General features: G+C 43.5%; 1 protein-coding gene across 6 annotated transcripts in view; it reads right to left on the minus strand.

Moving 5' to 3' along the window:
• EXTL3 (exostosin like glycosyltransferase 3) overlaps positions 1-25,167 on the minus strand; it is a 105,726-nt gene that overhangs the window by 11,363 nt on the left and 69,196 nt on the right. For all 6 annotated transcript variants that reach the window (XM_024569164.3, XM_053912124.2, XM_045202746.2 and 3 more), the window contains exons 3-5: positions 21,566-24,193; positions 9,147-9,274; positions 2,394-2,538 (exon numbers count right to left, since the gene is read on the minus strand). In XM_024569164.3, coding sequence (XP_024424932.2) covers positions 2,394-2,538; positions 9,147-9,274; positions 21,566-23,713 — 2,421 coding nt within the window. In that variant the 5' untranslated portion in view covers positions 23,714-24,193. The remainder of the gene's footprint in view (positions 1-2,393; positions 2,539-9,146; positions 9,275-21,565; positions 24,194-25,167) is intronic.

Consider the following 25,167-nt stretch of genomic DNA (forward strand, 5'->3'; position numbering starts at 1 on the left):
CAAGAAAAATAAAGAGCCACGGGGCAAATCAGCGCACACACGCCCGTGCAGAGAACAGCACCACACAGCTCCAGCCAGGTGGTGCCGGGCAGAAACGCGGCCCCGGGGTGGCCCCATCTTCACTTCCATTAAGGTCCAGGTCCTTGTGTCAGCTCCTCTGATTTTTAAACCCCACAAGTGTGTGAGACGGCACCGGGGTGGGCTACATAAATACTTCTGTCAGCCACAGAAGGTGCTAGTTTGTAAACTTTGTACTCTAGATCTTCAAACAGGGAAAAAAAAAACCCCTTTCCCTTGATGGAAAGGGAAAGAGAAGGAGAGAAACATCAATCGGTTCCTTCTAGAACACTCCCAGCTAGGGACTGGCCTGCAACCCAGGCATGTGCCCTGACCAGGAATTGAACTAGCAGCCTTTCGGTCCATGGGACAACACCCAGCCCACTGAGCCCCATGAGTCAGGGCTGACTACTGTAACTTTTAAAGAGCAATCAGAGAATTTGAGAGGCAGACTTTTCGGAAGACAAATTCTCAAGGTAGGAGTAGACCCTGCTAAAATCGGTGGCTTTCTTAGATGACCAGCGTGAAAGTGACCCCCAAGAAGGTACAGTTTTCCAGCCAGAGGTTCTCTAACCGTACTTGCCATCCCCAGCCCAACCAAGGCCCACCCATGTTTGGGAAATAAGAACAAGGGCAAGGTTCAAAAATGGGATGAGCATATCAGCTTCACATTACATTTTTAAAAGGAAAAAATAAAAGAGCTAAAATTTAATGACTTCTTTGGCTGGTTCAAAATGTCCCTAGTAAGATAACTTTCAAGGTTCTATTTAAGATGACTTGCAAGATGCCATCTGAGATATGAAATACAGGAGGGACATGAGATTTGAAGGACATGAGGGGAGGGGGAGAGACGACGAGGGATTTGGGGGGAAGTTTCAGTTTGAAGTACCAGGGGGACGTACAGGGGATGTCCTGAAAACAATATACGAGTACAGATCGCAAGGAAGGGCCAAGGCTGGAACACAGACACAGAAATCATCTGCTTACAGGTGCTAAGAAAAGCCACAAGACCTGGAGAGGATGAGAGAGTGTCTCAGGAAAACGCACAGGAAAAAGGGCACTAGGTGAAGCTAGAACCCTGAGCTGCTTCACCATTTACGGGGAAGGCAGGGCAGAGGGTGGGTCTCCCGTAAGGGCAATGAAGTCACCCAGAACGACAGACAGCATGGAGTGGAGGTCAGATGACAAGCCAGGTGCCAACATCCTTGATGGCCGTGAGGGAATGATTACGAGGTTGGCGGGTGGCAGCAACAAGACACGCCGTGAGCCTCAAATGAGGCATGATGTGACAGCTGAGAATTGTCTAGGAGTGTCACTGATAAGCAGTGACAACAGTTCTCTACACTTCCCCTGCTCCAAAGCTCAAATCTGGGGACATGAGTAGCCTCCATCCCTGTTCGTGGAAGAAACACAGGAACTGGCTAAAGGGACAGCACTGTCCTCAGAGAAGTCAGGCATGGGTCAGGTCAGGGAGACACAGCAGGCGCTCCGTGGGAGTGTTGGTGATTTGGTTATCTCAGAACAGAGCTCTTAGGGGCCCAGAGGAAGGCTCTGGGAGGGAAGGCACGGAGCAGCACTGTCCAGTAGAAATATAATGCCAGTCACATGTCGTTTCAAATTTTCCAGCTGCCACTTTCATGCTAAGTTTTCAAAATCTGTGTGCACTTTACATTCACAGCACATCTCAATGCTGATCAGTCATATTTCAAGTGCTCAACAGCCACATGTGGCCAGTGGCTACTTTATAGAGACAAGAAATAGAAAGAAGAGAGTCAGGAGGGAAAACAAAGAACAGCGTAGTGGTAACAGTACAGGAGAGGAGCAACAACTGGAGGCTTTGCCTTTTGGATATTCAATGAAAACCGGGATGGGAGGCACGGTGAAAGTTGTAACTGCTAAGGAATCAAACAGCCTACAGACCCACAGTACACGGAAGCCTCTAGTAGGCTTGGGATGCTGGTGGCCAGCCTGGGTCAGAGGGCTGCCAGGCTCGGCTCTCTGTCGGCCTGGCCACATCTGAAATGGCAACGTCGACACTGAGTGGCAGTTCAGCACCATCCCTCAATTTCTACAGAGGGAGGGGCGAGGCCCGGAAAGATGGACATACTTTCCGAGCGGCCTGTGTGCAATTGTGCAGGCAGCTTTCTCATCCTGAATTAGAATTCGAGTTGCTCTAAGCATCCTGATCAGTCTTTAAAAACAGAAATAACTTAATTCTAGAAGAGAAGGGACATATAAGAAGCACTAGGAAAGCCGTCTTGAGGGCAGCATTTCCATGCCACACGGAGGCTCAAGTCCTACCCAGTTTGTGCCCCCCTCACCACACTGTCTCTCACCTTGTGGAAGAAGGCAGCGCCCGTCAGCACCATGGACAGCTCACAGGAGTAGTTGGAGTTGTAGAGCCAGGACTGGTGAGGGACGTCCCACGCGTGGTACCGGCCAGGAAAACCCACAATGCGGTCCCGTGCTTCTCTCCACACCCTCGAAAAGCCACCAGTACATGCACACGCGTCAGTACAAAGCTCTAAGATTATCGTAAACATTCAAAATGACTACCTACATCTTGCAGGCTCTGGTTCTTAGGCTGTTGCTTTTTTCTTTTTAAATAACATCAGTCACAAGCTAAACAGCACAAAAACAAAAAGTGTCACAGGTAGCCTCCTGATTAAGCACCTGGGTATCATTATTACTCCTCTAATTCCTGGTGGCCAGTATCCCTCTAGTCTGGAATAACATGGGAACTACGCCAGCGGGCTCCAGAGTGGGGTACGCACAGCAATCTGCTAAGAAGCAGGAAGACAACATCAATTTCTACTTCTATTTAATCTTTAACTTCTGAAAGAAGGCTTCGTTGTTAATGAGCATGCTGTATTAGCACACTACAACTTGTACAGAACTGAGGCACACCGCATACATAACCTTTCCTTTACTGAGTGGCCACACAGTAGGAGGGGGCCGCTGGCGTGAGCACAGGAGGCTGCTGCCTGGACTGAGGTCCGCCGGCCTTAATTCCTGATCTGGGCAGAACTGAGGAAGAGACCTGCACCGTAACGAGAAGTGGTCTGCAGGGCCATGTAAGTGACCGATTTCATAAATGCAAGAAATAAACTGAAAATTCAATGTTTCCAGGAAAAACTTTTATATCGTCTGAAAATTTATAGGTGAAACAGAAGAGAATCAGTTCCCCAGTCTCCCAGGGTAAGATCGTAGAGCTGAGAGTACTTCTGCTCCACAGGACCCAACGGCCCTTCAGAGTGCTTCCGGGGTCCTACTCCATCCACCTCACCCCGAAAGGAGACTTAAACTGCCTGAGAAACTCCTGAATCACTTACACGTAACTTCAATTCCTAAAACACATTTCATTTCAAAAGAATCTCTCTCCCATTAAGTTCGAAAGCAACTAATCTAGTCCAATGGATGAGAAACCACACTTCTACCACAACATAAAGGTATTTTAGGTGGGCTTTCGGCCACCTCCTACCCAAGTCCCTACCTCTATCCTAATTTATCTCCTAAAACGGACTCCGAGTTACTCACCTAAAAGCTAAGTTTTTGTAATGTAATTTGATATATCCAGGATTTAAGGACTGCTATCGAGAACCGCTAGCATAACCAAACGTTAGATCCATACTCCTAAAAATTCTGCTCTCTTCCAATGTCTACTGCTCCTACCCGTCCTGAAATGTCATCAGAAGAAAGAATGGGCAACTGGACATTTCAGTCATCTGATGTGGCTGATTTCAGTCAATAATGCAGACAGCTCTTAATAAAGTACAACCTCATTTGCTACACGATATCAAAAGGTAACATACCTCATTTGTTAAAGGCTGTCAACCCTGAGATGACTGACCAGGTATTAATATTCTATTAAATAATAAAAAATCCATTTGAAACACTGACACAAAGTAAACTCAACTTAAAGACTTAAGTAAATTTCTGAGACAATGCAGCAAGAGTGTTAGTCTGGTCTCAGTGGGCATGTGAAAGCCCGGAACTTAAAAACAGTGATCACATATGATGCTCCCCATTTACACACGAGAGTGTCATACACAATGAGTTCAAACTTACGCCGCACTAAGTATTTTTAATCTATATGCTATATCAAAAAGCATGCTTTGGCAAACCTTCCCTTTAATGAACTATTCTTTCAATGTGTTAGAATAATAACTATCTACATGCTATGTAAGGGGGAAAGTTTCAAAGGTAATTTCATAGTTCACACTTAAAAACAAAGAAAATTCACTGGGTTTACACAACTTCGCCAAACAAGTAAAGAAAAATTTTTAAATGAATGAAATTAAGATTTCACTGCAGAATCTGAATCCCAACAAACAACCTTCTGTTAACATTTCAAATTTAAATACGACCGCCTTCAAGTAAGTGCATCAATTCAGCCTTTTCACGGTATGACTCTGGAACATTATTTACATATCTATAAAAGTAATGTGGTTAAAAAAATGTACATATGTATATTGACAGCCTAAATACTAAATATTTTTGTGTAAGTCTGTGATTCAAAACAATTTCTTAATGAGTTACCCTGAGTGTAGCAAAAGGTCATGTTACTATTAATGTTTAATTTCAAACTAATTTTCTGATCTTCAAACAGGCAAAATGGTTGGGAGTAAAGATCACGAAATATTTAAGATATTACAGGACATTAACGTAATGTGGACTTTATCACGCAAAGAGACAGTCTTGTCCTTGTTCACTATACTTCCGTGTTTCTCCCTCTGGTCCATTAAGAACCAAATTGAAACGCCAGAATGTAAAGTGCACAATGAACTGATAATCAAAGAATGTATTAAAAAGTGTGAGGTGAGATTGTTTTCTTTCCTGATGATCTAAAGTAAGAATCTCATTTCCAAATCCCGTCTCTCTCACATTATGATAACATGTAAGCCTTTTTCTCCTTCCCGAAATATTTTAAAAACCCACACCAAACCATGACATAGGAAAAATGTTTCTATTAACTCTTTCTGGAAAATAAAACTCATAAGGCAGAGCCATGATGTGGAAAGAAAAAGGTCAGTGTCTGATCCAGTTGTGGGACTCAAACACTCTAGGTTCAACATAACAGATACTTGGATCCAAAAAGGGAACCCACCTTCTAGTCCACAACCCCACACCACCTCTTAAGCTTACACTGTCTTTTTTAAAAATAAAATTTGTTAAGCTATAAGTCACATACCATAACATTCACTCATTTAAAAATGGCCAACTCTTTGGGTTTTCTTATATTCACAGAGCTGTGCACCAACACCACTGCCTCACTTTAGAACATTTTTGTCACTCCAAAAAGAAACTCCTTAACTGTTAGCAGTCACGCCCCACTCCCCAGTTCAGGGCAAGCACCAATGCGTTTTGTCTCCATGGATGTGTCTGTTAGGAGCATTTCGTATAAATGGTGTCACACAACAGGTGGCCTTCGTGACTGACTCCCTCACGCAGCCCGTTTTCAAGGCTCACCCACGTCATAGCATGGGTCAGCACCCATCCCTTTCTACTGCTAAATGATATTCTACTGCATGGGCATATTACTGCATGCTGGTTATCCATCCGTCAGTTGATGAGTATTTGGGTAGTTTACACTTTGTTTTTGTTTTGTTGACAACTGATTTTTCTTGTGTGGCAAAATATAGTAACATAAAACTTACCACTTTAACCATATTAAGTGCACAGCTCAGTGTCATTAAGCACACTCACACTTGCACGACCATCACCACCACCCATCTCTAGAACTCTCCGTCTCCCCAAACTGGCACTCCGTCCCCATTACACACTGAGTCCCCACTCCTGTCTTCCCCCCGCCCTGGCGCCCAGCACTCCCCTTTCTGTCTCTGGATCTGACTACGCCAGCTGCTGTGTGAGTAAAATCGTATCGCGTCCTCCTCCTGCGTGTTTATACACGTTGGCCGTTACAAATAATGGACATTCGTGCACTGCTTTTTGTATGGACATGTGTTTTCAGTTCTCTTGGGCCCCTTGGTTTCATCTGTCCCCTGAGAACACGGTCGCCTTTTTCTTTGCTCCGTGAGCTGAAGTCACTCAAGATCCATATGACCTTTTGCCAGAGGGAGGAATTCTTATTATACCTGCCCTTTCCTCTTGAACCTAGGAAAGACTTCATCCCATTCAGGTGAAATGGGGAGATTAATAAGAGAGCTTTTAGATCAAAAGATGCCCAGAAAAATGAGAAAAGTCAGGGTGACGAAAGGCTTGAATGTACTGCCAGAGATAATCTGCCAGTTCCATCACCAGAGGCTAAACCTCAATTTCCAATGCTCATTAAGGGAGCCATTGAAAGGATTCCTCTTATCCTCTCACCACTTGGAAATCTGTTAACACACGGAAAAGGTCAAAGGTCTTCCTAAATCAAGAGGCACAGAACATAGCTGATGGTGCCAGCTATCTTAATAAGCTGCAAACTCATCAAAGCAAGACCCTTATCTTAACCATTTGGGATCTAGGGGTGAATGTCGGCTCTCCTGCTAAAGCCCCACGACACTGCCCACAGCTCCCAGTCCTTTAGCGTGATCTAAACTGCACAGGCTCGATCACAAATACACCGCCTCCCCCGCTCATACCACCAGCAACAACGACAACTGTGATGGAAAGACTGTGTCTGCGATCATCACATGGCTTTCCTCCTCTCACAAAAACAGAAGGAGAGCTGGTTGTATATTATCGTGGTACAAAGGAACACACTCCAGTAAGGTGGGGTTTGTATTACAGCTAACAACGGACTCTTGCCTCAACAATACAGGAAGATAAGGTCAAAGGTGTTGTGAGAGCTGGGAGGGGGAGAAAAAGAACACACGTTCTAAGTTTTCAGAAACGTGTCAAATCAGTGCTTATAGATGGACTGAGGCAAACACTTCAAGCTGCTTCTCCTTTCAGGCATCCACACTTACCAACTTAAACCGCAGGAAGCCTGAAAGCCAGGAGGCCAGGTTTTTAGTGAACGGAACACGGGCACCGAGAACGGTTCCTCGTCCCGGGCCCACACTGAATCTGAACAAGCTCTCCAAGGAAAGCTACTCACTCCAGTGATTCTCAACGAGCTGTGGTACAGAAGTAATTTTCTCCCACTTATTCTGGATTAACATTTTGTAAGATACAGTAAAAAATGAATTGCATGGTTTCTTAAAGGTGACGCCAAAAGCACAATCAACCAAAGAAAATAGATAAACTGACTTTCATTAAAAAAAAAAACAAACAAACCCCTTTTTGCCATCAAGGTGAAAAGACAACCCCAAGAATGGGAGAAAATATCTGCGAATCTCACCTTGGGTAAGGGACGTGCGTCTAGAGTATATAAAGAGCTCTTGCAACTCAGGAATAAAAAGACAAGTAACGATGGGCCGAGGATCTGAACAGACATTTCTCCAGCGATACACAAATGGTCACTAAGCACACGAAAAAACACTCAACGTTATTTACACTAGGAAAATGCAAATCAAAACTCTACTGAAATGCCCTTCACACCCAGTAGGATGGCTATAAACAAAAAGCACAAAACACGGGTGGGCCAGAACGTGGACAAACTGGAACCCTCGTACACTACTGATGGCAACACACAACGGTGCAGCGGCTCTGAAAACAGCCCGGGGGGGTCCTCCAAATGGTAAACGAAGAGTCACCATGAGACCCAGCAATGCTGCCCCTCAGTGTGTGTCCAAGGGAAAGAACACGTTCACACAAAAATCTGCACGTGCATGTCCCAGCAGCATGATTCACAACAGCCAAGGGGCAGAAACGGCCCAGACGGGCACCGACGGGCAAACGGGCAAACTGCATTCCCACACACGGCGCATGACGTGCCCGCACACGCTGTACGACGAACGAACCTCGGAAACACTGTGTTAAGTGAGGGAAACCAGTAACAAAGGGGCTCCTGTGTATGTACCGTCTGCACGAAATGCCCACAGCAGAGGGGCTGCGGGAAGTGCCAACGGGTGCAGGGTTTCTTTTGGTGACAGCGAGGATTTCCAAAATAGACTGGGAGCTGGCTGCACAACTTTGTAAACGTACTAACAACCACTGAATGGTATATTTAAATGAGTGAATTATAGGATGTATGAATGCAGTAAATGTTACCCAAAAGTGAACTGCAACATAAATGATCACTTGGATATCACAGTAACTGCCAAATTGTTTTAAAACTTTTTAAATGCTGACCCTGTTTTTGAGGGCCATCTCACAGAGGACAGGCAACACGCTGCCCGTGGGCCAGCGCACCAGTCCATCCTCCTCCCTGCAATGTTCCCTCAGGGGGATAGTTAAGCCCAAATAAGAACTACTAGATTTTCAGAAAAGGGCACAGTTTAGTGGTTGGATGGAAGTTTTGGAGCAGACAAGCCTGTTAGAATCCCAGCTCTGCCACTTACTTTCTGGTTGCACGGTTTTAGTCTCTTGGATCTCACTTTACTAAATAAAGGGAGATGACAACAACTTACATCACCAAGTTTTGGGAGGATGAATGAGATACACCAAAATGCTCAGCTAGTCTCTGGCACAAAGTACTGGTTCAATAAATGTCAGTCATCCTAACCACCTCTTCCTCCCCTTCTTTTCCCTCCTGGATCTTTGCATCCAACCCCACTGTTTCTCAGACCCTTCAGGCCCCAGGCTTCTGGCTCTGTCCTGTACACAGCAACAGGTTGCTTCTGCCTGCCTGGGACTTAACCCCCATTCCTCTAAACACAAAACCCTCACAGCTCCTTTAGGAAATTACCCCCTGCCTCCACTCTCAGCCCGTGTGGTTTTCGGTTAGAGGATGATCTGCACCAGGGGCAGGCAGGTAACCCCATCACAGAATTCCATCTCCCTGGACTCAGAGGGAGAGCCTGTATGAAAGCAAAGGCAACACAGAGGAACAGAACCTCAACATGAAGAGAAATGGAGTTCTCCGACATCACCTAAGACCCTGGATCCAGCCTGTCCAAAGTTAGCCCTCCCGACCTCCGGGGATTTCTCAGCCAGTTACTATCAGCCAAGAAGTTCATCCGGCTGCCTGATTCAGGTTTGACTTGGTTTTCTGTCACTTGCCAATGAAAGTGTTTCTTGGTTCAAAATCAGCTCCTCACCGAAACCCAAACATGATTTCATCATGGCGGAGGTGAGCATCATCATCGATAGACAGGATGGCCTCTGTCTCAATTTCGTTCCAGGGCAAGAATCGATTATTCAAACTGTTCTTCTCAGTACGCACCACCTGTGAAAAGGAAGAACACTCTGGGTCAGTGCTGCACTATAGAACGCAAACCGAAAGTGCCTTTAGGTCAAGAGAGATTGCGGCTAAATTCACGGAATAATTGTGCCTGGTTATCCCACCACTTACCTGTAAAATCTAGCACATGACTTTCAGGAATAAAAACTGCTATATAATTCAGCACATGAATGAGGATTTCCATTTTAAGCCTTATTTATTTGCTAACTGATTTTCTTGTGAGACAAGCCAGAGCTGCGGATCATTTCACAGGTGCGATAAACACAGCCTGGGGAGGTTACAAACCGCCTTCCCCGGAGAACACAGGGCGGCAGAACCGCGCTGAAATGGTGGTCCCTGCTCTGGGGTTCCCCCCACCCACCCCGGCCCCCCATGTGCTCATACCATTTAAAATCAAACTCAGAGATCTCTTCAGTCTGTCTCATTTCTGACCAATTTTAAAGCTTTCTTTGGGGGGGGGGTATTTTTTTTGTTGTTAAAAAAGGTTGCCTATTCTATTGAGGTTAATTACTTCACCCTTGCAATTTCTCCCTACCGTACAGACCACACATAAAGAAGCTGTTTCCTCCACGGTGCACCCACACTCAGTCAAACGGACAGTTTCTACATCCACAGCAAATCCCAAGTCAAAGAATCTCTACCCAAAGTGGCCTGTATATGCAAAGCAGTATTTTCTTCATAAAACGAAGATTAGTGCCCAAATAGAATTAGATTATAATTCTCTAGAATTGTATTTAAGCCACATCTCAAATTAGCATAGGTTACTACAAAGTGGGCGGTAGCTTTGCTTCTCACCTTGCTCCCCGGCACTCAGACAGACCAGGGCGAGCATCCTCCGGACTCTGACAGCCCATCTCACTTGCACGGCCTCTGTACCTAACGAGTCCAGCGAGTGAGGAACTGTCCTATCATTCTCAGAGACCAGAAACAAAGAGAACTTCTGGAGGAGGGGTCTTTCTAAAAAGCCAGGATGGGTCATCTTACTTTCAACAGAATGTTCGGCTTGTGCTGAGGAAAACCTCTACCTAGCATTATGAATGTAATTGTATTTGGGGTCAAAAGTTTATGAATGACTTCAAAGGTACTTCCATGACTTCATGAGTATTGTTTCTACAACTTACAATATTCTTTTTCCTATTTTTCTACCAAAATTATTCTCTCCCTGGAGACCCAGCTCAGCGGCTCCCTGCCACTACTTGCCCTGTGTCAAAATTAATCACTTCTATGTTCTTAAAACAGAATCCTACTTCAATTAATTCAATTAAATCATTCTAGCACACTCACAATCCAGGGAGTCGAGAGGGAGAAAGACCTCAGAGATCATCTGGTCCACCTTTCACTTTATACTTTATACACCAACAAGTAGCAAGTGGCAAAGCTAGGCTTAATCCTGTCTTCTAACTCCAAATCACTCTTTTTTTCTGCTAATCTTACATTTATAAATCTCATTAAACCAAAGCCCCATGGCAAATGCATGATTAATTTGTGTAGCATCAAGTAAGAAAAATACTGTTAAATAAGAAAACTCATGCAATAGTTTATCACTTACGATATTTACTTTGTTAAAGAGCTTTTAAAGACTTTGCCTCAGCCCCAGAGGAGTTCCTCCCAAATCACGACAAGGAATGATCTGTAATAGATTTGCTACTACACAGAACACACGTCAGAGCTAAGCAATAGACACAGAAATCCATCTTGCCCTCAGCCCGTCTGACCTCAGCCCAGATCTCCCAGGCTCAGGTACAGCAGTCACGGAACGAAGGCGCTGAGGCCTGGACCAGGGGAGAGAGGAGGAGCAGGCAGCCAAGCACACACTGCAGCAGCTACTAGGCTCCCTTCCCCAGGGAGTGGGAGGGTGGCCAGACATAGTAGAAGCCAAAAGCCAACCACAGCAATGGTAAAAGGCCATGTATCATTAAGACGCACCCAATTTCAGGAGGTTAAAATGTAAAACGACGTCCACCTTAGAATCAATGGACTACGTCAGCTGTTCATTCAACCGCCCCCAACAAACTACCCTCTCAGCATCCATTTTGCTTTACCAACATGCCTAGCACGCACTTAATACAGAACTGCAATTCTGCAGGTTCAGGTGAGCAAAGTTCCCCCTCAACTCCAGCTGTGAAGACACACACACTTAAAATCAAGTAGTGAATACACATAGCTTAAAATGAAGAAAAAAATAACTAGAAATTTCAATTCTTGACTATTCCACTGTTGGTTACCAATTTTGTGGGTTAATTTCCAAGAGAATTGGCTATAGCAAAATTAGTAACCCAGGAACAGAGCACAGAGCGTCAGGACTCCGAGTGACTCAAAGACCAGCAACGCGGGCATCCCCTGGGACTCTTAAAATGCACACCTGCAGGCCTATCTCCAAAACTACGAAGTCAGAGACACAGTTTAACGAGATCCCCAGGTGATTCCTGCGTGCACAAAATTTTCAGAGGCACTGGTACAGAGGGTTTTAAAAGCCTGGCTTTGCAGTCAGTTCATACCCCAATTCCACCACTCACTAGAGGTGTGAGCGTCTGAGTAGCAAGCTCTTGCTAAATCAACACAGAACCACCTCGTATGCAGAAGCTGAAGTTGCTTATCAACCAAACCTGACAATCCTATAAACAACCTAATTCTAATCTAAAAACAAGAAATAGCAACCAAAACCTAAAATGATCATGTGATGCCTAGAACGTATCCAAAAATTTCTGTCCAATTTACAATGAAAATCAAATCAAGAGGACCTGCTTGTCCTTTGAAGACTTAGACCAAAAGGTCAAATACCAAATGTGTTTTGGCCCATATTTCATATCCAGTTCATCGAGCAAGCTTATTAAAGCCCATTAAGAACAGCAACTACTCCGGGTTCCAGGATTAAGCAGAGTGTGAGCACTACCTCTGCTTGTCCTGGAACAACCCATCTGGCCTGGATGACAGCAAGATTCAGGATTAGGGAAGTGAAGCAACAGCCATCAGAACAAAAAAAAAAAGCTTTCCAGATTCACAGAAACACAGCGCCCAGCATGCAGCGGTTACTTGTGGTCAGCTCACAAGAAACTGCGGTCAGTTAGTCTGCTTTAAAAACTTAGAGCAGTGGTTCTCAGCCAGAAGTGGTTTCCACCCGCCAGGAGACATGTGACAATATCTACAGACATTTTTGGTGTCAGGGGTTGCGGGGTGGGAAGTGAGCTACTCACATTTAGCAGGCAGAGGCCAGGAAGGCTGCTAAATCCTACTAAGCACAGGACAGCCCCCCCCCCCAGCAAAGAAGGATCCAGCCCCAAATGTCCCAGGTACCACAGCTGAGATCGTGGTTTAGTCAGCCACCAGGGGACAGCAAAGCAAACTTCCCAGAGTAAATGCAGTTCATTAGTTAAGGACAGTCACCTCTTCCCCACAACCGGAGAGACTTCCAGCCTCACGAACTCTGCACATACACGCTAAAATGAAGGTGAGGGGGAAGCTTTCTGCCTACAGTTTTAACTTCAACGCTATACTGCTTAAAGGCTAGAAAAAGATCAGCAAGCCATCCATTAGCCATTCTGGCACCAAAGTTAAAAGGACAAAAGACGCAAATATCTGTAATGCAGACACGCCAATCAGCACTGGTGGCTGAGTGTTTCAGGACCGGCAGATCAGAACGGTAAAGAAATGAGTCGACCAGAGTAGTAGTTCGTGTCTAGGAATACTCTCATTGTTTGTTGATGTGGCTGTGTTTCTGATGAAGACATGGTCCGCCTTCCTTAACGATGGCTATTTGTTCACACCTTTTGACGACACCTTAGTAACTTGTGAACGTGAAGACTCCTCTTCAAGGTATTGACCTAACTATGGTATAACATTGACCAGAATGCAGAGAGCGCAGTGCCTGGCATACAGATGTCCAACAAATGTTTCATAAGTGAATGAGTAAACGAGTAGGAAGCAGTATCGGATTCAGCCCTGCTCATTCTATTTTTGAATATGGAATAAAGACTTGAAAGTTTATAAGTAAAAACTATAAGCATTCAATACACTGATACCTCTTAGAATTTAATCGAGTTTTCTATAGCAAAAAAAAAAAAAAATTCCATCAACCTGCAACAATCAGGAGCAATTAATTTTTCTTGTTCCACATACAATACTCGCCAGTGCTGCTTCATTAGTTCTTCTGTTTAACCATCATTCACGAAAGCCTTGACTTTCTCATTGCACCTGTCTTCCCATCAACACGGACCGGTACACTGATCACAGCCAAGAACACTACCATATGCAAATGCATTCGAGTGTATCCAGGATCCAAACAGAATTAGTACCTTCAGTTAACATTCAGTTCGGTTCTTGAGGGATTCTGGAGTTTATGAATAAAAAAAGAACTACTCTTCCCGGGTCCTTTCTCCTAGTATGTTAACATGGCATTTGGCTTCTAAATCCAAGCAGAATCAGCAAATTCACATTAATTAGCAAAGTATCAATTCATATCATAAATTAACTACCATGAAAAATCTGATTCCCAATTAGTTAACAAATATCTCTTAATATCTAAGGGATGGAAATGTAAGTAGTTATTGCTCTTAACAAGGAACAAAGGACCATTTCAACAATTTCGTAAGTGGTAGTCGCTCAAGTGAAGCAGAATAATGAATCTGGATTCAAGTGGAGGAACTACCTAAACAAGAAATCTTTGATGAAAGCAGCTCATGATTAGTCATAAGCAGGTCTAGGTCAGCTAGAAAAATAGGACATGAAGAGACTAAGTGAATTAACCCTAGTCAAAAAGTAGGCCAAACACAGAAAACACAAAAATGTGGGGCACACCTGAAAGGTAATAAGGAATTTTTGTGGACGATATGAAGCCATAAAAACACAAATGCCACCTACTAACTTCAGCAATTTAAATACACTTAATAAAGTCCTTTTTCTCTTTATGGTCAGATTTTGCCCAACCAAACACTTCAGCCTCAGTCTCCAACAACACATACACACGCATAATGGTAATGAACCCACCTCGGGAAAGCTATCATGCAGGAATTTGGGTAAACAGCTGACTTTTGTCTTCCATCCTACCCTTTCCTCTAACTTACAGAGGTGACCCATCATAGAGCTGAGGAGGCAAGAAATGAGCCCCAGGTAAAAGAACATCGTCACATGTACCTACTTGTAAGGTGTGTGAAACAGACCTTCAGGTGACTGGGTGGAGAGGTGACCCACAGAGAGAAGACAACTGAAAAAGGAGCATAAAACCTCTTAATTTCTCAAGGGGCTCATTCATTCAATCAAGTGGTGGGAGCAAAAAGTTAGGAAATGCAAAGACAGAAGGGAAAGGAATAAGGGGACACAGTGAAAGAGCTTTTCATTTATAACTTAGTTTAGATTTGGGTCTAATGCAGAATCAAACAGTACATTTTAAGTTATGTCTGCTTAAGTTACAAGAGAAAAAGCTGCCAAGAGCCCTGTGACACTGTAGGTAGATCAGCATGCGTCCCAGGCCCACCGTCACTGGTTGAGGGCGCAGGACACTGCGCCTGCCCAGCACACAGACATGCTCGGAAACCAGGGCCGCTGTAACACGGGGGGTGTACTACCTCTTCCTCACTTGTAATCATTTTATTTATACACGTGTATGTGGGTATTTATGTACACGTGTATATCAATCTATCTATATACCAGAGAGAGAGACGCGCGCGCTCTCTCTCTCTCTCTCTCACACACACTCACACACACACACACACACACACACACACACAGTGCCCTTCCCAGAAATTCAGATTTAGTAAAAAAAGAAAACTACCCACTGAAGCACAGTCAGAAGCCCTAACACCTAAGTTCTAATTTAGGTGTTAACTAGTCAAGTGATCTAAAGTGATAACATTCTCCAGCCCAGAATCCTAACTTGGAATTAGTAAAAAGAGTACCTGTAAACTAACAGAGGGAGATATTACCTAAAGAACTGATTTGCTGCAATTAGTAAATCATTTATGCAATGTGACTTTGGCAATTCCTTTATACATCTAGAGTTTTTGCTATCAATTTCCCATTTATAGTAGCTTTACTTTATACAGAGCCCATTTTCAAACAAAAAAAGAGTCATAGCATTAGCCACCAAGCTATTAAGTAAAATATTGTCACAACCCCACACCCCACCCAAGTCTACCAAACCTTGCACAATCTTGGACCCAAGAAACTGGTCAAGGCTTTTTCCTCTTAGCTTTACTTAAAAATCACAATTTTAGAAAATTATCATCTGATATATTCAAGTAATATTTTTAAAAGTAGAGTGGACACATATAAAAAATAAAACCTATCAACTTTCTAAGGAATAAGCCTTTAGAATTCTTCACTCTTGCCTGAGGCCTAGCCAGAAGTAAAGCCTTTTAGCAGCCCAACTGGCAGAGGCCCAAGCCTGAGTATGAATGATACTAAGTTTACTATGTAGTCTGTTTCTCTTCAGTCTTCCTTTTTTCTCCTTCAGTAGACTACGACGGAAACAGTACTAAAATCACTGCCCTGGCATGACATTAAGTTCTCCAAACGAACTTTCCTTTTTAAACTCTAACATCAAGGGCCAAAAGGGAGGGAAAAGGGCAGCGAAAAATAACCTTGTATCTAATGTTTTCATTTGGAAAACAATGGTGCACTGTGGCCCTACCACTTCCACAGAGACCTTGGAGTCTGCTAGGTGTGATCTGCTCATCTCTGAACTCACCATCTCTACCAGCACTACCCTGATCCAAGCCACCAGCACCCCTCACCTAGGTCAATGCAATAGCCTTTGAACTGTTCCTGCTCTTTTCCCCAGAGCCCCACACACGTCTTATTACTGCCTGCACAAAACCCTCCAGGGTCACCCTAACACACATCAAATGAAATCTAGACCCCTTACCATAGCCTATGTGGCCCTATGTGTGCCGGCCTCTGCTTTCTCCACCCTTCTCTCAAACTGTCCCCTCAATCACTCTACCCTGGGCACACTGGGTATTCCTGCCATGTCTTGAACACAGGCTTCTTGCACTTGCCATTCGCTGTTTGCTCTCCAGCATTTATATGGCCCATTCTCTCACTTCAAACTTCTGTTCAAATGGCACCTCCTCAAAGAGGCCTTCCCAGACCCTGTGTAAATCAGCTGTAACCTCTATGCAGAAAAGAAATAAAAATTGAGAATCAAGGGACTGGCTGTCACAAAACTGAGAAACGAGTACACAGTGTGAAGATAAGCAATTTCCTGAGCGAGCAGGACTACGCTGTTAGTAACTGAAAGATGTCCCCTTCATACAGTCCAAGTTCTAAAACTCTAAGAGGACAGATTCTGATGTTCTTGTTTCCACAAGGTCACTCTATTTGTGACTATTTTCCAGAATACCAAGCACAGTGTGGAAGACGTGTTAGCTGGTAAGAATAAAGTAGTAACTTGAAGCAAAACTTTGGATGGGACCAAGACTCAATGAGAGATAAGCTCCTACCAGACGCAATCCTCCTACAGATGCTAATGCCAAATTCTGGAAAAAAATACCAAAAAAAACAATTACCTGAAGGTACTAAACAGTGAACAGAGGTGGCAAATTATATAAAGGGGAGCTGAAATTTAGGAAGAAATTACCAACCTGGGGAGAATCACTATTACTTTTACCCTGAGAATAGGCCAGAGTTGTCACCAAGCAGAACAAGTCTTTGTAGTCTAAAGAATATAAGAGGGAAGAGTTTGGGGCAACCACAGCCCCTGGAAGAAAGTAGATTCCAGAAAGGAGAGCGCCAGACAGAAGGAGCTCCAACTGTGTACAAACTGCCCAGTCTCTGGCTCACCTAGACCAGGTGTGCTTGGTGCTGTTAGTAAGCAGAGCAGCTGAAGTCTAAATTAATTGCCTACTAAAATTAAAATATTAATATTTTTCAGAGACATAAAACAAAATCCAAAGTCTTCACAACATAACATTCATAATGTGTAGGGTTTGATATAAAGTTGTTTGATGTACAAATAACCAGAAAAATGACCCAGACCTCGAGAAAAAAAGTCAATTAAAACAAATACCCAAGTAACCCACATATTAAAATTAGTTGTTAACGTAGACGAAGATGTTAAAGTAGCTATCATTAAATATGCTCAATGAAGTAAAGTATACTCAGAATGGAAAAAAAAGGAAATCTCAGCAGAAAAACAAACTATTATTTTAAAAGCATGGAAATTTGGGAACTGGAAAATACAGTACCTGACATTTACAACTTACTGGACTATTTTAATTGACTAGATTAACAGTGGACACAAAAGTCACTGTTGATTAAAAGAAATCATCAAAACTGAAAAAGAGCCCTGGCCAGGTAGCTCAGTTGGTTAGAGCATTATACTGATACACCAATGCCAAGGTTGCGGGTTCGATCTCTGGTCAGGGCACGTACAAGAGTCAACCAATGAATGAATAAATAGGCGGAACAACAAATCGATGTTTCTCTCTCTCCCTTTGTTTCTCTCTCAAATAAAAAAAAATGCTTTAAAAAAAAACTGAAAAAGAGAAAAAATATTTTAAAGAAATGAATAGAGCCTCTGAGAACTGGGGGACAACATCAAAATGTCATGTATATATATAATGGAGTCCCCAAAGGAGAGGAGGAAAAGAATGGGGAAGAAAAAAATAACCTAAATAAATAATACTTAATAAATCTAAAAAAATAAAATTTTCCCTAAATATGAGAAACACAAATTGACAGATTCAAGAAGCTTAGTGCACCCCAATCAGAATAAAAACCAAAGAGAACCATGCTAAGACACATCATATTCACATTGCTAAAAACCAAACATAAGGAAAAAAATTCTTGAAAGCAACCAGAGAAAAACAACACATTACACAGAGGGAAACAAAGATTTGAAAATCCATTCACATATCATCAGAAACAATGGTGGCCTGGAAACAGTGGAACTTCAAGATGCATGAAAGTGGTGGTCCCCAGGCAATTAAGGTGTTGTTTCAAGGCTAGTCTTCAAATCCCTTGACACACTACTACTCTCCATTTGACTTCCATTAGATAGTCTTTGTTGTTAACACTCCAGGAGATAAGGAACCTGATTTGACTGTTTACAAACCATGCATGGGACAGAGAAAGAGCAGTTACCCACCACCAATGCCACCTCTGCTCAGAAGCCCCACACCATTCAGATGAGAGATTCACTTCAACTGGTGACACTACCCCCATCTCCCTAGGTAGAATCTTGTCACCTCACCCAGGCCTCATCCCATTTGAACTGAAATTCTCTTTACATAAAATATTTGGGGCAAGAGTATCGAAGAATGGTGTCAGTGAATATCACTTTACTCCAAACCAGATCTGATGAAGGTTCCCTTTTACTATGCAAATAATGGTAAAGACTAAGGAATTTTAATATATAAATCTCAGTAGGACCCCTAAGACAATCTCCCTCTACTCAAACACCTAGAACTCGATAGGTTTCTAGCCAAAAAATATCTAGCATCTATTCCTATTGCTTACACAGGAATCTAAGCATAAGAGAAGCACAAATGGTCCAGCATTTTCTGAAATGACATGTGGGTTCCTGAGTTGATTCATTCAGCCAATATGCTCATTTCAAATTATTTTCCCCGAAGGACTGAAATCTGAGAGATTGCCTGGGAACCAACCTGCTGCTAATTTTATAAAGACCTATTAACTATAATGTAATAGATAGAACACGTCTGCATCCTAGGTGGGAAAAGCACTCTGAGATGTCTCATAATAGCACCATTTTTCCATAGGGGAGAGAGCTGCCAGTTTCTCTTAGCCCTGATACCTGGGTAGTGCTGGCTCTATGCCCAAAAGGTCAGGAATTCAACTGCTGCCCCAAATACCTGCCCCTCTTTAATAGAAAACACAGTCAAAATATTTAGAGAATGGACTAAAATTCTCTAGTTTGAAACTGTTTCCTGTCTTTCAAAGAACTAGAAAAAACTTGTAGCGCTAATTAATATAAGCAAGCTATTCAGAATGGCCTCCATTTGGAAGTGTCTGGCATTTCCCACTAGGTATTGTATTATTGCAATGAGCTGCCCAGTAATCAGAGAGGACTACTATTTCCCACCAGAGTTAAAAGAAAGGATTAGTTCTGGTAAGTTCCCTGACGAATTTCAGTCATTATTAACAGGGGTGGCATCAGCTCCTCTACATCCCTATTAAATTCAAAGAAAACTCAGGAAAAATAGAAAACAAAGGCTGCTTTATTATTCTATTTGAGCAGCACCTACCTTTCACAGAACAATTTTTTTTTAATTGCAATGATGTTCAAAAAGTTGTAACTGAGAAAGTTAAAAAAGTGAAATTTACTTGGGAAGAAGTCCGTAAAGAAATCTCATAATACTTTTCTTGACATACAAGATAAATTCTGGGATCCAGTATTTTTAGAACCCTACACAATCTTGAATAGACTTGGATTATAAATTCAATTAAATAAAAGACAACAAAAGACTAGCAGCAGTATTAAGCAAGTAGCAGCAGTAGTATGAAAGAAAATGTAAAACAAAGATTTGCACAGAAGAAAGTAGAAGGTAACAGCCATGAAACAAAGGGAAGAGGGTACCAGCAGCCTCTATCAGTGAAGTGAGTTAAAGCTGTCTGTAATACAGGCAACATACGCACACTCCTTCAACATAAAGGAGTAAGTGGGAATCAATCACTGGGCATCTTTCTAGATCCCATAGTTGTATTATTTTGGATTCCTCTTTAATCCTGACATCAGAGAAGTTCACTAATTTACCAAGATCACAAAATGACTACTTAACCCCAGGTCAAAATGCATACTTTTCTATTATAACATGCTGTTGCTTAGAAAATACTGGGCAAATACGGGCAAAAAGTCCGTTGGTTTTTTCCATAAAAGACATTTTTCATCAATAACTTTATTGAAGTATGTCAGCTAGTTCCCACGTGGTATAATGTTGATTGTTCTCACTTAATGCCTTGATTTGATTGCTATCAACTTCAACTGGTCCACCCAAACGTGGAGCATCATCCAGCAAGAAATCGCCAGCACGACACTTCACAAACCACTTCTGACACACTCGATCAGTCACAGCAACTTCTCCACACACTGAACAAATTTTTTGTGTTTCAGTTGCGTTTTCACCTTTCTTGAAATAATAAAGCATAAAATGCCAAATATATTGCGTATTTTCTTCCATCTTCAATATTAAAAAGGCTACACAAAAATTCACCAATTTTGATGTTTTTTTAAATGCACACTGATGACAGCTGTCACAATACACTCTAACAAAATTGTTTCGAATGAAGTTAAAGACAACTAAGCGCGACTAGAGCCATCTTAGCTGGGGGGGCGGGGGGAGAACTTTCTGGCTAACCCAACATTTCACATGAATTAATTCCTCGATGAAATAAATTCATATGACCCATCAGAATTTCTGCCCTTCCTTGCTACGTTTTTCTGGAAAGTACCTATGTTGTAGGTAAGTATTAGCGATTTGCTTAAGACTTGCTCTAAGGCCTTGTATTTAACATAAGTAGGTAAACTTGTAGATTGTCAAATTTACATCAGAAGGTGGGTAAACAAAGTACTCAGAACTAAAGCCCTATCCTGCATACTTGGCTCTATTTTTCCTGTAAAACATCCTCACCATGAGAAATAAAGGCTGAGAAAGAACCTACAAACGACTACAGTAAAGGTTCAGGACCTCCAACCCCCCCCAATATAAAACCCCCGCCTCTGGTCTTCCAAAAGACTTCCATAATATCCTGGTGAATGACACAGGTCCTCTTCCTAAATTCTCTGGGGTGCAATTAAAACTGAAGCTTCTGGAATCAGACATACTAAAGCTCAGCTCCTCCATCAGTTACCTTCATCCTCTGGCTACTGATCATGACTCTGAGCAAAGTAATTAACCTCTCCATCCCTCGGTTTCAATAGATACAAAGAAATCACAACAAGTAATGATATATAAGTTCTAGAAATGCTAAATTACAGAGCCCAGATCACGAGAGCTTCTTAAGTGTTGGCCTTTCATCATCAATCTCATCATCACCCTTGTTATCACCCAGAAGAAACCTACGGGGGTAACTGAGGGGGTTTCCTAACCCTCCATGAGGGCCAGTATCAATTTCAGTTCTGGAGAGTCTTAGAAGATTTAGGGAGTAGCAGAGACGGAATGGGCAAGGCCTTAAAGGACTGAAAAGGAAGCAAACAAATTTCACGGGGAAAGAAACCGTATAGGTTAAAAAAGTGTATATATACCTATATACATATAGACAAGGGACTAAGAGTGAAACACCATCTCATGCAATAAAACAAGCTGCTCGTTTTTCTGTTACCATGATGGGGACGCCAATGTCAGGCCACAGAAGGTCTTCTGATGGTAGCTTGGGAGAGTTCCACACCACCACGACCTTGTTCAGGTAAGGGAGGCCATTCAACCTCTCTAAAGAGTTCATAAGCACTTCCTCCCGCTCGTAAGTCAACATTACTACTGTGAACTGCTCCCGGGGAACATTGCCTCCAAGTGCTGCCTGAAACTCCTTGCCAGAACCCCCAGCTCCACCACCAATGGGCCGAAATCCAGTCCCTGAGCCCAAGAATTTGGCCTCGGAGGGTAACACCGGGTCAAAGGGTGTGTGGGGGAAAAGATGGAAAGGCCCTGGGGCAGAGTTCCAGCTGCGGTAAAAGTCCGTGACAGTCAAAGTAAAGTTGCGGAGGTATTTGGGTGAGGCGTATGGAGGCTCAGTCTCCACTGGCCCCAGGTCCAGGTCCCCATTGTCAGCCATGTTGGGGTCAGTTCCAGCCGCCTTGCCTGACCGATGGGGGATCTCAGCTGCTGCCTCTTCCCGGATGGGAGCGGCTGGGATCTGTATGCGAGTCCTGATCATAGCCAGCACGGTATTGAAAATACTGTCAGCAGTCGAGAAGTAAGTCTCCCAGAGAAAGCGGCCTTGCCGCCTCATGGCCAGCAGGTCACTGTCCGAGAGACTGCGTAATAGGAAGTGGACCTCGGTAACACGCGGCTTGGGCACCACCAGGGCTGCCTCATTCCACTGCAGCATGTCCTGGTAAGGAAGCTGTACTTGCTCCCCCAGCACAACTGGGACAGCACCGACCTCCAGGGCTTCGAAGAGCCGTGTTGCACACCCGGATGAAATTACCAGGTGAGGGTCCCCGGGAGTGATAATGAGGGCAAAGGTGGAAAGCTTCAGCAACTCCAAGCGGTCTTCCCGCTCCCCACACAGTGCCCACTCAGTAGGCAGACTGGGTTTAGGCTGGTTTTTGCAGGTAAATTCTACCAAGACCTGATCCAGCTTGCTGTCCTGCACAGCCTTTAGGGTGGCAATGATACGGTCATCATAGTCGGCTGGGGGGTCACCCTCCATTTCTTCTTCGAAGGAGCGGGCCTCCTGAAGGCTGGATCTCAGTGATTCAATCTTCTCACCCTGGAAGGTGAAGAGATATTTGCGCTTAACTGGCACCTGTGGTGGGATTTCCATGAAGTTGGGCTCTGACATGGCGTGGACTAGTGGCGATACCACCAAGTCAAAGCCAGATCTGTACTGGGCAGCATAGAATGTGGACTGGGCCACCATGGCACGGCCTGTACTGACATTATATAGTAAGTTCTGTGTATCTGACTTCCGCGACAGGCTGATGACGACATGGTTGTGCCCATCTGTCCGCCAGTGTGGTAGAGAATACAGCTGCTTCTCCAGTTCAGCAGGCCGCAGAACTGCTGGCTCCTGCATCTCTCCCACTAATACCACGTAGAGGCAGGCAATGTCCGCATTTTCCGTAACATAGACGTTGGCTCGGGCTGTGGCCTGAAAAGCCTGCTTGACCAAGGGATCCAGGTAGCTGCCAAAGGCAAACTGGTCACTGTCATAAACATAGACTGGAAATCCAGAGGTGAGAGGGCAGCGAGAATAATCAAAACAATTGTGCAGCCGGCAACCTCGTATGACCTTTGGGGGAGGAAGGCCAGCATCCTCCTTCTCTGGGAGCAATCTGATGGGAAGAGAAAGTTTGGGCTGATTTTGGGCCATCAGCTCCTTGTAAGAATGCTCAGTCTGGCTAATGACATTCTTAAGCTGAAGGAGGTCCTGTTTGGCATTCTCAATACTCTTCTTACAGGCTTCAATCTTCAAGTTCAGCTTGGCAATTTCACTGTTCAGCTCTTGCCTCTTGGCTTCCAGCTGCAAGAGCTCTTCACTTACAGACTCACGAATGCGGCAAAGATCCAGCACGTGCTTTACCTCGCAGAGCTCATTACCAGCCCGCGGGCCAAAAATCCGCTTGCCGGCCTCATCGGCCTCATCCAGAGTGGTGAGATAATAGTGAGCAATGAGGGGGAAGAAAACCAGAATGATGAAGAGCGTAAAACTGAGCCACGTGAGTCGGATACGGTTGGACCACCGTAACATCCAGGTTTGACCTCCATTCCCCACTCCCCCATTCCGCAACATGGTATAACCTGTCATGAGTTCCTCTGTGGCTCTTGCCCCCTCTGATCACGTTGGGTCACTCGCCATAACCGTGAGTTTGTATTAGACAAAACTCAATCTCTTTTTACTCACACGTTTCCATAAGAGTGAGCGTGCTCCCTGTACAAGGCACCAAATAAAATGGAAATTTCATTTTTCTCAGCTGTAATTGAAATGGTCTCTGACCCTACTCCAGCAGATGTTACGTTCTGGTTGTTGATCAAAGAACATGTCCTTAATCTTTGTCAAATGGTAAAAGGTACCGCATAGCTGATGGGATGAGAAGGACAAGGTCCCTGACGATGAAACCCAGGAAACATATCCTGGAATCGGACAGGCTTTTTCAATGGCCATAGCTCTTGTTCCTTGGTTTTGCTGACCAACAAATATGCATAGTTACTATTCACAGTTATAAAGTAGCTGGTTAGGACAGAAATAAATGCCAGCCTGTTGTCGATTCGCTGCCAACAATCAGGCCTGCAAAAGAAAGAGAAGCATGTCAGTCTTGAAGAGATTATGTCCAACAACCCTGCCCTCCCCCGGCACAGTTCTAGAAAATGCTTAAATCTTGTAGGATGGAATATTAGCGTGTGTCTCATAGAACATTTTAAGTCCACTGTAGGTTTTATTTAATATGGATATTTTCACATGTGGTTAATAAGAAATGGGTAAGTCCAAAACCAGCTTCAGTTTTTACACACACATACACACACTCTCACACACCCTTCTTCCTATTTAACTGGACATACCGCAGCATTTGAACCCTATAAAATGATGGTCAACTACATTCAACAGAGGGCCGAGATGCCTGCAACAGTGTGCTATTCTAGACTTAGGCAGCATCTTTAGTTGAGAAGAAACACCTTCTTATCCAGCCTTGGTAGCTACATTCATTCGTAACATGAAAGTCTCCTACTGAGCTACTTATTTAAAAAACAGAACAAAACAAAAAAGACCTCTTTAAGAAGCTCCATTTGTTACATTCAGAGATGAAACGAGTTGAGAACTCCAGAGACAAAATGTATTTCCCAGTTTGCTTCTCATTTATCATCTGTTAGTAGACATCATGTGCTCCTTCTTAAAATATAAATAGTAACTTTGACTTTTAAAAAGAACATTGTTCTTTGAAACGAAGGGCACTATTTCTTATCCTTGGCAGGCGGATTCGCTATCAGACCGTATGTCTCAGTTCCCTGACCTCCCAAAATGGAGATAAGAGTACAGAGATAAGGATACATCTGTTGCTACAAACATACAGGATAGAGGATGTGAGGGTACTTCAGGCTAATAAACCCGGGAACATTCCCAGTCCTGCTCTCTTATCAAACGTTACTATCACAGGCTACAAAAGCTTTTGCATTTACTTTCACCTCAAACTCAACATACCTAGAACTGAATTCACAGTATTCTGTGCCAAAGAATACTTCCAATTGCATACTCTTAACATGTCT

Source organism: Desmodus rotundus, chromosome 9, assembly GCF_022682495.2.
Source record: "Desmodus rotundus isolate HL8 chromosome 9, HLdesRot8A.1, whole genome shotgun sequence".
Classification (NCBI taxonomy): Eukaryota; Metazoa; Chordata; class Mammalia; order Chiroptera; family Phyllostomidae; genus Desmodus; species Desmodus rotundus.